Consider the following 11,887-nt stretch of genomic DNA (forward strand, 5'->3'; position numbering starts at 1 on the left):
CCAGAGAATGACAGACTTTGATGACCAAATTTACCCACGAAGGACCGCCACTCCACCTTCCTGTTCAAGTGAGCACAGCACAACACAGTGAGTCTAAAGATGTATTGTATGCTGCATAAATTATGTAATATGCCAGGGAGATATGTATATTGTAGCTAAGAAAGTAATACTAAGTGTATGTTTTGTAGTAAGATTTTAGTAGCCCATGTGTCTCACCCTAATCATTTAGTCTATTTACCCCTCTTAATTTTGCATACTGTTCTGACTTGGTGGTGCAATCATTGAATATTGTAAGAGCTTTCATTGTCTGCTTCTGTGCCCCCTTTATTTATCCTACGGTTCTGACTTGGTGTACAAGGAGAACACTGTAAGAACGGCCCAAGTTCTGAATTCTGTCACTGTACATTTATAAAGTGCTGAATAAGTAGTTACATTGACTAGATCCGTCCTAGCTCGGGCATTAATGTCTTAATTGAAATGATGGATTGGCTCTTAGCCACTTGTTGTCCCCTTATGCCATAGTTTGTACATCTCAATTGTCATTAGAAACCACATTTGTTTCAGCAAGTCAGCCATATCAGCAATGTTTTTATAAAGGCAGTAAATGAGTCTGAATGAACTGTTTCGCTGCCAGACAAGGCTCTGCTGATAGCCAGGTGTAGCAGTGGTAAGATGTTGGGACTGCTGTTGGGACAGCTTTATGTAGGCCCTAACAGTTTTTGGGCAACGTTTGCCACTGTTATAGTGCAATTCATGTATTGTTTAGTGTTGGGTCGTGTAGTGGCTTTGCTGGCATGCATCCCACTTTTGTTATTTTTTTCCCCACAAAGATTTACATGCTAAAATTGCCACTGGTGTGTTCCAGTTCCCTCAAATGTCCAGCAATTTTGCACAGCCATTGAAGAGTAGTGTGACAACATTCCACAGGCCACAATCTACAGCCTAATTAACTCTAAGTGAAGGATATGTGTTGCGCTGCATGAGCCAAATGGTGGTCACACCAGATACTGACTGGTTTTCTGATCCACGCCCCTACAGGTGTCTGTAACCAACAGATTCATATCTGTATTCCCAGTCATGTGGAATCCATAGATTAGGGCCTAATGAATGTATTTCAATTGACTGATTTCCTTATATGAACTGTAACTCATTAAAATCTTTAAAATTGTTACATGTTGTATTTATATTTTTGTTAAGTGTAGTAAGCAATACAGCCTATGTGATTCTCAACCAGAGACATCCTCAGTGAGTTTTCCTCTAGAGGGTACCTGGAAAAGGAGGGATAAAACTATCAAATTGAAAATAACTTCAGCAAAGACAACATACATTTTTAACACCGGCATTAAAATGTGTCATTTTATATTTTGACCGTCGACAATGAATATTGAGCTATGAGGATATATTTTACATTCAAAAGTGTGATCTATGTCCCTTACAGCAAGTCTCTAATAACTTTACACACCCACCAATTATTCACTTCACCATGTTCTTTTTATATATGACATTTTGAAAACGTGTCACATTTCATTAGGCACAATAAATCTAGACTGAAGAAGAAAAAAATTATTTACACTTTTGTCATTTCAGTTTCACTTTGCATTTTCAAAAAGGCATGTTCATTTCTACATTACTCAAAGAGGGGTCAACCCTAAAACCCAATACATTACTTTATGTAATTTTCACTTTGCCTTAATCCACTGAATAGACTTTTGAGTTACACTTAAATGATAATGCCAGAGAAGCTGGTGTTTGGAAGATATATTGTCAGGGGTCTTCATCTCTAGCAACCATAGATTGGTGTAGGGACTATATCATGTGAAAGGATGAAAAAAGTAATAATGTCCTCGAAGCCGGTGTTTGGAGGATATACTGGCACGGTTTACCAACGGGTGGGTCTAATCCTGAATGAACAACTCCCGTGCCAATATATCCTCCCAACACCGGCTTCGAGGGCATTATCACTTAAATATTCAATGAGGTGAAACTTTTAGAACCTTGCAGTCCAATTCTACAAGACGGAACATCTGTCCTACAAAATGTATTTCTATCTGACCATTTTGTAACGTTGAACCCTTCTGAACAGACCCCACCATTGCTACTGTTCGTGGTAACCCACCGAGGTATAAAGATACCATGCCATCATTCCGCTGACCAATCCTAGTTCCCACAAATCAGGTTCGGCTGTCGCGAAAGAGCGTGAAGCAAATACACGGCTGTTGCCGAAGTCGAAAGATTGTTACAGGTAGCTATCTGATTGTCATTTTACAATACAGCTGTCTATTATATTTCATATACATAATGGTTGTTATTCCTTATTGTATTGTACTTTTCGTTCATGTGTCAAATTGAGCTTTCGGATGTTAAAATTACACGTTGGTGGGTGATGCACCAACAAGCAGTTTGCTAGCTTAACGTTAGCTAACAACACAACAAGTCATTTCAGGTAGGTGTTTTGCTGGCGTATTTCCATACACAATCGCTGCTTTCAATTCTATTGGGTTGCACAAAACCGCTTTGGGAAGCCAGAAGTTAAGTTGAAATGGAATTGTATTTAACGTTCCTGTGCTGTGAGTGGGGTGGAGGGTTGGTCATTATGACGGGGGAATTTGAGACAACATATCTAAAGGATTGTATTATTAAAGCCAGGCACCACAGCTAAAAGGACATTTTTGCATCTACCTATATATTTTTGGGGTATTTTGGTCCATTTTAAAATGGGTATTTTCACAAAGTAAGCCATTTTAAATAACTTGATAAATATATTTTCATTTAGTTTGTCATATTAGCTAATTCAAATAAAGTTTATATATTTTAACCACTTAAAATGGTCATCAATAATTTCCAAGCTTATTAGCTACTTTGAATTACACAATTTCAATGCCCATTTTGTAGAGTTATACCAACAGGACTACATTTAATAATTTACTTTGAAGAGATGGCGATTGGGTCTAAACAGGCGTTTGGTACTCTTATTTCAGTTTACTTGACTTTAACTGCCTGTTCCCGGAAGTCACTCTTCCCACACCAACACATTTTTCTTAGCTTCAGAAATATCTGCATTCACCAACATTTGTGTGGTTCTCTTTAGATATATTCTCCAGACTTGCCCAGGAGGAATTGTTGATATGCTGTACATTTTCTATTGCAGATAACATTTTATTTGCCAAAAATGCATTTTTATGTACATGTCTTCAGTGTTATACAGATAGAAAGATGAAAAAAGTATTTATCTGCAATGGACAAGTCTGGTCCTAGAGTTTTTTTGTGTGTGTGGTATGCAAACATGCACAGATTTAATGAGACATCACCTTATTTGCATATTTTTATATATAAAATATTTCAGAAATCATACAAATTTGTATTGTATTTGTCTACATTCTACTGGTAGAAGTTGATTGTGATATGATTATGTGAAAATGGTGTGGTGCCTTGCCTTAACCAGACTTACCAAAGGTGGGTCTGTTGTAGATCCACTTCCCTTCTGTCAATGTAAAAGTCCCCCATAAATTATTACTTTTTTTTGTTCATGTATGGCGCATGTACAGGACTTATATTTTAACATGAGGTAAGAAGAGAAAGTGGGTCTACAACAGACCCACGTTTGCAAAGTCTGTTTAATTGACTACAGCTCTGCTATCAACACCATAGTGCCCTCAAAGCTCATCACTAAGTTAAGGACCCTGGCACTTAAGACCTCCTTCTGCAACTGGATCCTGGACATCCTGTTGGGCTGCCCCCAGGTGGTAAGGGTAGGTAACAACACATTTGCCACCCTGTACTCCCTGTTCACCCATGACTGCATGGCCAGGCACGGCTCCAACACCCACCATTTAGTTTGCTGACGACACAAGTGGTAGGCCTGATCACTGACAACGATGAGACTGCCTAAAGGGAGGTGGTCAGAGTCCTGGCTGTGTGGTGCCAGGACAACAACCTCTCCCTCAACGTGATTAAGACAAAGGAGATGATTGTGGACTACAGGAACAGGAGGACCAAGCACACCCCCATTCTCATTGACGGGGCCGTAGTGGAGCAGGTTGTTCAAGTTCCTTGACGTCCACATCACTAACAAACTATCATGGTCCAAACCAGGGTTTGCAAAGGGTCGGAAACTTTCCTGAGAAATTTAATGGGAAGTTAAGCCTTGGAATTTTGCTTAAATTCATCAAAGAAGTTGGCTTATAACAGTGAATCTTTTTTGTGGGATACACATATGGCAATTCTAGGTCTTGTGGCATATTTTGGTTAAACTATCCCCAATTTAATGGAATTGCAACCATCTGCATGCACAGTGCATTCCATCACATGTACAGCTGATTCTCAAGATCTTCCACACTAATGAGATGCTATTGAGCCCACACTACTACACTGTCTGAGCCAAGGATTACATGCTGGTATGTTGTGATTACAGTATTTGGAAAGGTGAATATATTTTGACAATTTATTTTGTAAACTAGTAAATAGTAGCCTACAGCGATGTGTGTTTTAAATCATTTCTAACTTAACAATTTCTGCTGGTTAGTTTTTGCTACCATGTGGGTTTTAGCTTGCTTGACTTGAGTGTTAATTCACCGGTTTCCACACATTTCATTTTAAAACATTTCTTACAAAGGGGTTGTTTAATGTAACTGCTTAATTATTTATCTGTACATGGAATTGTATTTAAAAAAATGTTTTACTCCTATTTTTTTTCTAATGTTTTCAGGAAAATGCCACTGGCACGATCTGATGTGTGGAGACCTTTCACTGCAGCTAATGTAAAAGGAAAAGATGTGTACATTTGCAAATACTGTGTCCAAATAATATGTGAAGAATACAACAAGGATGCCAAAAGTCCCTCTTCTATTCGAGGTGAAAATGATTATCCATAGCAACAGCTCATAGTCTTCCTGGAATCAGAAGTTTCTGTTGACTCAATGGAGGAATGTACTCAGAAATGCTGTTGAATGTCTTGCTTGAGCTGTGTATGCAACTTGTTCACCTCTGCTCAAAGGCAATGTGTATTGGAAGAGATTTCTGAATGTTCTTTGCCCAGCATACACCACTCCAACCGGACATGCTTTATCTACTCATTTGTTGAATGCAGAGTTCAACAGAGTTCAAGTGAAGGTCAAGCAAAGCAGACTATTGCAATCATCTCTGATGGGTGGTAAAATGTTCGTGGGCAAGGAATAATTTAAAGACTTCATCTCCACCCCTCAACCAGTATTACACAAGGGACAACAGACACTGGTTTCTACATTGCAGATGACTTGAATGCAGTCATCAATGACCTTGGACCACAGAAGGTATTTGCACTGGTGACAGACAATGCTGTGAACACGAAGGCTGCTTGGTCTAAAGTGGAGGAGTCCTACCCTCACAGCACACCCATTGGCTGGGCTGCTCATGCATTGAATCTGCTCCTCAAGGACATCGTGGCACTGAAGACAATGGATACACTCTACAAGAAAGCCAAGGAAATGGTTAGGTATGTGAAGGGTCAAGTTATAGCAGCAATCTACCTCTCCTAGTAAAGTGAGAAGAATAAGAGCACCACATTGAAGCTGCCTAGCAACACCCATTGGGGTGGTGTCATTGTTTGACAGTCTCCTGGAGGTGAAGGAGTCTCCAAGAAATGGACAGCCTCATCAAGAGGATCCTCCTGGATGATGTATTTTGGGAGAGAGTAATAAGCAGCCTGACACTCCTGAAACTTATAGCAGTAGCCATTGCACGGATTGAAGGAGACAATGCCATCCTGTCTGATGTTCAGCCTCCGCTTACAGATGTAAGAGAAGAAATCTGTACTGTCCTGCCCACTTCACTGTTGCTCCAAGCAGAGGAAACTGCAGTTCTGAAATGCATCAAAAAGCACGAAGACTTCTGCCTGAAGCCCATACATGCCTCAACGTACATGTTGGACCGCAATTATGCTGGTAATCCTGCCTGTAGCGAAGTATACTTTCAAGCAAGGGCTTTGGGCAGTTGTGCCAACAGATCTCATCAGCCACCTGGTGGAAGGGACTTTGTGGGTCTGAGGCTCTTTCCCCTGTTGCCTCTATCATCCTCCAAATCAAACCAACATCAGCCGCCTCAGAGCGCAACTGGTCATTGTTTGGGAAAACAAAGCATGCAACCGGCTGACCAATACAAGGGTTGAAGAATTGGTGGCCATCTGAGCAAATCTGAGGATTTTTGAGCCTGACAATGAGCAATCCTCAAGGTTGGAAAGTGACAGTGAAGATGAGGCCCCAGAGTCTGATGTTCAAGAGGTGGACATTGAGGAGGTCCAGGGAGGAGACATGGAAGCCTGAGAGGAAGACAACCAAAGCTTTAGTCTAGAAACTATCATTTTACAGATGTTAAATGTTTTTGGGAGATGCGACGGATCATTCAATATTCCCTTTTGTTGATCAGTGAAATCATCCCATGTGAAGAGTCGAGTCGTTTAATTAAAGTTCAATGTGTAACAACAAAATAAATCTATTGGGATTTAATCATTTGCAATTATTCCTACTTATAATAAGGTAAAAGGTTTATGTTTCTGTCTCCATATGATATGGTAAATTTATCCAATGCAAAAAACAATCTACATTTTAAATGATATTTAATATTAATTTTCATATATTCCCACAAAGTTTCCACCTCTGAATATTCCCCAAAATGTGCAACCCTAGTCCAATCACACCAAGACAGTCGTAAAGAGGGCACGACAAAGCCTATTTCCCCCTCAGGAGACAAAAAATATTGGGCATGGGTCCTCAGATCCTCAAGGTTCTACAGCTGCACCATCGAGAGCAGGTTGCATCACTGCCTGGTATGGTAACTGCTCGGCTGCAAGGCACTACAGAGGGTAGTGCGTACGGCCCAGTACAACACTGGGGCCAAGCTTCCTGCCATCCAGGACCTCGACCACCGTCTGCTATAATCTATGCATAGTCACATGTACATATTACCTTGACGACTCTGTGCCCGTAACCTCTGTGTATAGATTTTACTGCTGCTCTTTAACTATGTTACTTGAATTTTTTTTTACCTAACACTTATTTTTCTTAACTGAATTTCATTGTAAGGTCTACACCTTTTTTATATTCGGCGCATGTGACAAATATTTGCTTTAATACAATCCTTTTTTAGATAGTCTCATGCCCCCCGTCATAATGACCAAACATCCTGCCCACTGGCACAGTAATTTGAAATCGAGTTGTATTTCATTTCTGTCTTTCCAGACTGTTTTAGCAAAACAATACAATTATAAAGCAATGCTATCTAGCTAACGTTGTTTTGGTTTTTCAAACACGACTTCTGTCACTCTCGACATAAACGGCAGGTCGGTGCAATAACTAGCTACCTGCTACATAACTTTATTTATGTTTTTTTTCTTCATATTCACATTTTTCAGGATCCAATGATGAGTTACGTGGAAAAGCCTGAAGACATTACGAAAGACGCATGGATGGACAAACTGAACAATGTACAAATACAGAGGGCTGACATGAACCGGCTTATTATGAATTACCTGGTGACAGGTATACCATCATTCACACTTTGTCACTTACTGCTAAAACAACCTCCAATCTGAGCCGCGCTCAATCCCAGTTTACTGTTCTGCTCCAAACGTCTTTGGCTTTTCAGCTCGTCTACTTGCAGAATTGCTCACCTTTTTCCTTGATCTTTCCTATATCCGGTTGATTGTTCTTGTGATGTTGATGGTCTCACTCTTGTTTGTGCAGAGGGGTTTAAAGAGGCAGCTGAGAAGTTCCGGATGGAGTCTGGGATCGAGCCCAGTGTGGACCTGGACTCGCTGGATGAGAGGATAAAGATCAGAGAGATGATCCTAAAGGGGAAAATACAGGAGGCCATCGCACTCATCAACCACTTACACCCAGAACTGCTTGACACCAAGCGCTACCTGTACTTTCACCTGCAAGTATGGATGCCCTCAGTGGACTGTTTTGGGACCAGCTCCTGTCCAAATGTGGATGTCCATTGCCTACACCAAAACACTTGAACTTCTGTCATCCCTCTCCATTTCTTTCCTCTTTGCAGCAACAGCACTTGATTGAGTTAATCCGACTGCGGGAGACGGAGTCTGCTTTGGAGTTTGCCCAGACACAACTGGCAGAGCAGGGTGAGGAGAGCAGAGAGTGCTTGACAGAGATGGAGAGGACGCTGGCACTTCTTGCCTTCGATACCCCAGAGGAGTCGCCCTTTGGAGACCTGCTAAACATGATGCAGCGACAGAAGGTGTGTGTGGGTGGTCTATAATCTGTATTATTACATTCCCTTTACACTACACTAGTTTGACAACACATACTAGTTCCATTAGATATTTTTGTAGTGTAAAAAGACATAACTTACCTTGGCCCAGCATTGTCCGGGGTAGGCCGTCATCGTAAATAAGAATTTGTTCTTAACTGAATTGATTAGTTTAATAAATAATACCAGTATACAGCATTTGCTGTTGGCCAAATTTAAAATGACAGGTTTTCAAAATGTCCACACGCTTTGTAACTCTTTGCATTGATCATGTGTGCAATATGGTTTGGCTGAGATGGGGAGGCAGGGTAGCCTAGTGGTTAGAGCGTTGGACTAGTAACCGGAAGGTTGCAAGTTCAAACCCCCGAGCTGACAAGGTACAAATCTGTCGTTCTGCCCCTGAACAGGCAGTTAACCCTAGGCCGTCATTGAAAATAAGAGTTTGTTCTTAACTGACTTGCCTAGCTAAATAAATAAAGGTAAAATAGAATAAAAGATGCTCCTGTATAGTTATCCTTATTTTGTTTTTCTAAATACTAAGGTATTTATGGTTTGCTATTAGCTGCACACACATGAATCAGGAATGTGCCTTTGGCCACACCACATCCAAGGCTAATGTAAGGAAACTGTAAAGATAAAATTTGCACATCTGAAGTTGAAGGGATCTTAATTCACATATTTTACTAATACCCTTAATGTGCATTTGTAAAGGGGACTCCTTTTTATAGGTGTTCTGTATTCCTGTGATTGACACACCATTCTTTCCCTTCTGAATGCTCTTCAGGTGTGGAGTGAGGTGAACCAGGCTGTGTTGGACTACGAGAACAGGGAGTCAACGCCCAAGCTGGCCAAGCTACTCAAGCTGCTGTTGTGGGCTCAGAACGAGCTGGACCAGAAGAAAGTGAAATACCCCAAAATGACAGACCTCAGCAAAGGCATTATTGAGGATCCCAAGTGAAATGACGAGCAGTGACATGGACTACCATACTTTCTCCTATTTATAATCCGTGAAAGACTGGATGATAACGGAAAAATAACATGTATATAAATGCTTTTTTCATGTTGCATATATGAGAGGACTTAATTGAGTGTGCAAATGCTATATGGCTGTAAAAAAAGAAGTGTAAAACACGATTTAAACATTTCAACAGAGTACCCACATTTATATACACTTTGAGAGACCACACATTTAAATGGCTGGTTTATATTTGATTACCTGAGAAATTGGTATTAATCAATTTTACTTGAGTGTCATGGTCAGTTCTGAATTTTAATTAGTTTTTTAAGCCACTTGAGTCACCACGTTGAGTGTGGGTGTTAGGCTTTTATACAAACCATATAGTTAAAGGTCCAATGTAGCTGTTTATTTTATTTTTATCTCTATAAAATCATTTCTGGGTAACAATTAAGTATGTGACTGTTCAATTAAAGTGGTCAACAGGAAATAAATGGCTTCTTGGTGAAGAGCAATTCCTCAACCAAGAATTTTGGGGAGGGTAAAACAGAACTATCTATTGACAGAGCTCTTTCTTATTGGTGATGTTACCAGACAGGCCAAAACTCTGAGGCAGTCTTTTCAAACAGCTCTTACACTACCACCTTTTTCAAAACGTCAGTATTTCAACCTCTGTGGAAATATGTATATTAAACACAGGAAATATATTTGTTTGTAACGCATAGCCTTTTAAGCCTAAATTAGGCTCCTATGTAAAGGACAGAGGGAAATATAGGCTAAATGCTGTTAAAAAAATTTTTATAAGGGGTTTGGGTCATGTGGAAAAGGTCAGGTAACAGTTATCTACAGTAATTTGATTGGTTAAAACGGCAAGTCTCTATCTTCTGGACATCTGGTCTTGACCTGTCTACTGATGGATTAAATTATGACACACATGGAAATACGGGTTTCTTTTAAATGGTTGACTGAGTTTACATCCCTTCTGTGTTTGAAAGATACCTGAAGCTCTGCCTTGTAGGTTATATAGAGGCATGAAAACTTGTAGCTGGAGGGTGAAAACCCTGACCTTTCACAGTATAAAGCCTCTCATAGAGAAGTTGGTATAAGGTACATATGACCACATTGCTATTAAGAGTTAGTAACCAGTCTGAATTTGTACATTTACTGCACAGAGGCATGTGGTGTAAATATTGTTTAATGGGTTAAGGTCACTGTAGAAGCGCTCATTTCTTTGTTGTGACATTTTTGTTTTATACCTGCTGCTAAATGTCAATTTCATTGTACGATCAGACAATGTGATTATGCACAGACTACAGAGAACTCCTCTCCCTTGTATTATTGGGTATTTTTGAGGTCAAATGTGCAGATACTGAAATAAACTTGTTTTCTGCGTGTTTATTTAAATTGGTCAATCCAACATGACAATCCATTGAGGGGACTGTTTCCTGCATTGTGTAGCCTTACTGCCGAGGTTTATAATTTATTCTTTGCCGATGTGCGATTTTGGCATCGGTAAATTGGGCTCCCGAGTGGCGCAGTGGTCGAAGGCGCTGCATCTCAGTGCTAGAGGTGTCACTAGCGTGGCCCACTGTTAGGGTTTCGCCGGGGTAGGCCGCCATTGTAAAAACAAATATTTGTTCTTAACTGACTTGCTGAGTTAAAGGTTAAATAGAACTTTTACCATATGCTTCCCAGTCAAAAGTTTGCGCATATGTTGTGACATTTCTTTTTGGTCTTTGGCAGGGTTTTTTTCCGGCTTGAGGTGAGTCGAAGTTAGGGGAGAAGGGTGCAATTGCCACCTGCAATACGGACGTTCCTGCATCTGAAGGAACCCCTCTGTACTTATATTGCTACAGTTTTTTGTTAGGACAGGCTGGAGGCGAGGCTGCTTTATTACAATAGGTGGTGTTGATGCACATTAACATTGGATGCTAGCTGCCGATAAACCCCCACAGAAGAAGGGGTGGTAGCGACAACTGTATCTAGCTAGCCATACACCGGTAGAGCGTGTCCTTCGTTCCAGCAGTTCCGTTAATGACGGCGAGGGCAGGTGTTTGGTAAGCGGGTACAAAGGATACTGCTAGCTGAGCCAGCTAGTCTGGTACACAGGAGGTGGGGGCGACACCGTGTGCTATCTAGTTAACTAACATGTTAGCTAGCACACGGTGTCTCTAATTAGCAATCTAGCTGGTTGCTAACACACTGTGTCGCCCCATCCTCCCATCTGCTGTGCTAGTGGGAGGCGGGGGCGAACAGTAGTCCGTGTCCTTCGCCCACCATTATCCCACAGTTCTGTTAACAATGGTGAGGGCAGGTGTTCGGGGGAGGGGTGGTGGACCTTCACGTCTGGCTTCTTCGCCTGAGACCAGCCACCCTGATAGCTGATGAAGCTGTGGGTTTGCACAAACAGAAACCGTCTCGGGGAAGCTCATCTGCGTGCTTGTTGTTCTCACTATTGTCTTGACCTAACTGCAGTTTTGTGTCGTAACTGACGATGGACACTAGCTTGCTGGAGAAGTGGGCTCTTCACCAATTAATCTCAGTTTCAACTGTACGGACCAGATGTGTTTTGATGATGTCCACGTTGTGAACAGAGTGCCTCATGGTGGAAGTGGGGTTTATGGTATGGGCAGACATAAGCTCATTGTTGTGCCATTCATCCACTGCCATCACCTCATGTTTCAGCATGGT

The 11,887-nt window shown here is 41.1% G+C and overlaps 1 protein-coding gene across 2 annotated transcripts; it reads left to right on the forward strand.

Annotated features, from left to right (window-relative positions):
• Positions 1-2,113: 2,113 nt before the first annotated feature.
• Positions 2,114-9,890, forward strand: LOC109868926 (glucose-induced degradation protein 8-B homolog). Of its 2 annotated transcripts, none has more exons than XM_020458696.2 (5): positions 2,114-2,242; positions 7,385-7,511; positions 7,716-7,912; positions 8,032-8,229; positions 9,026-9,890. In XM_020458696.2, exons 2-5 carry the CDS (start codon positions 7,391-7,393, stop codon positions 9,197-9,199), a joined length of 690 nt encoding a protein of 229 aa, XP_020314285.1. In that variant the 5' UTR covers positions 2,114-2,242; positions 7,385-7,390; the 3' UTR covers positions 9,200-9,890. The 2 variants fall into 2 exon arrangements, with proteins under 2 accessions (XP_020314285.1, XP_031659393.1); XM_031803533.1 differs by lacking the exon at positions 2,114-2,242 and adding an exon at positions 2,304-2,443.
• The last annotated feature ends 1,997 nt before the right edge of the window (positions 9,891-11,887 follow it).

This window comes from Oncorhynchus kisutch, linkage group LG24 (genome assembly GCF_002021735.2).
Source record: "Oncorhynchus kisutch isolate 150728-3 linkage group LG24, Okis_V2, whole genome shotgun sequence".
NCBI classification, from domain to species: domain Eukaryota; kingdom Metazoa; phylum Chordata; class Actinopteri; order Salmoniformes; family Salmonidae; genus Oncorhynchus; species Oncorhynchus kisutch.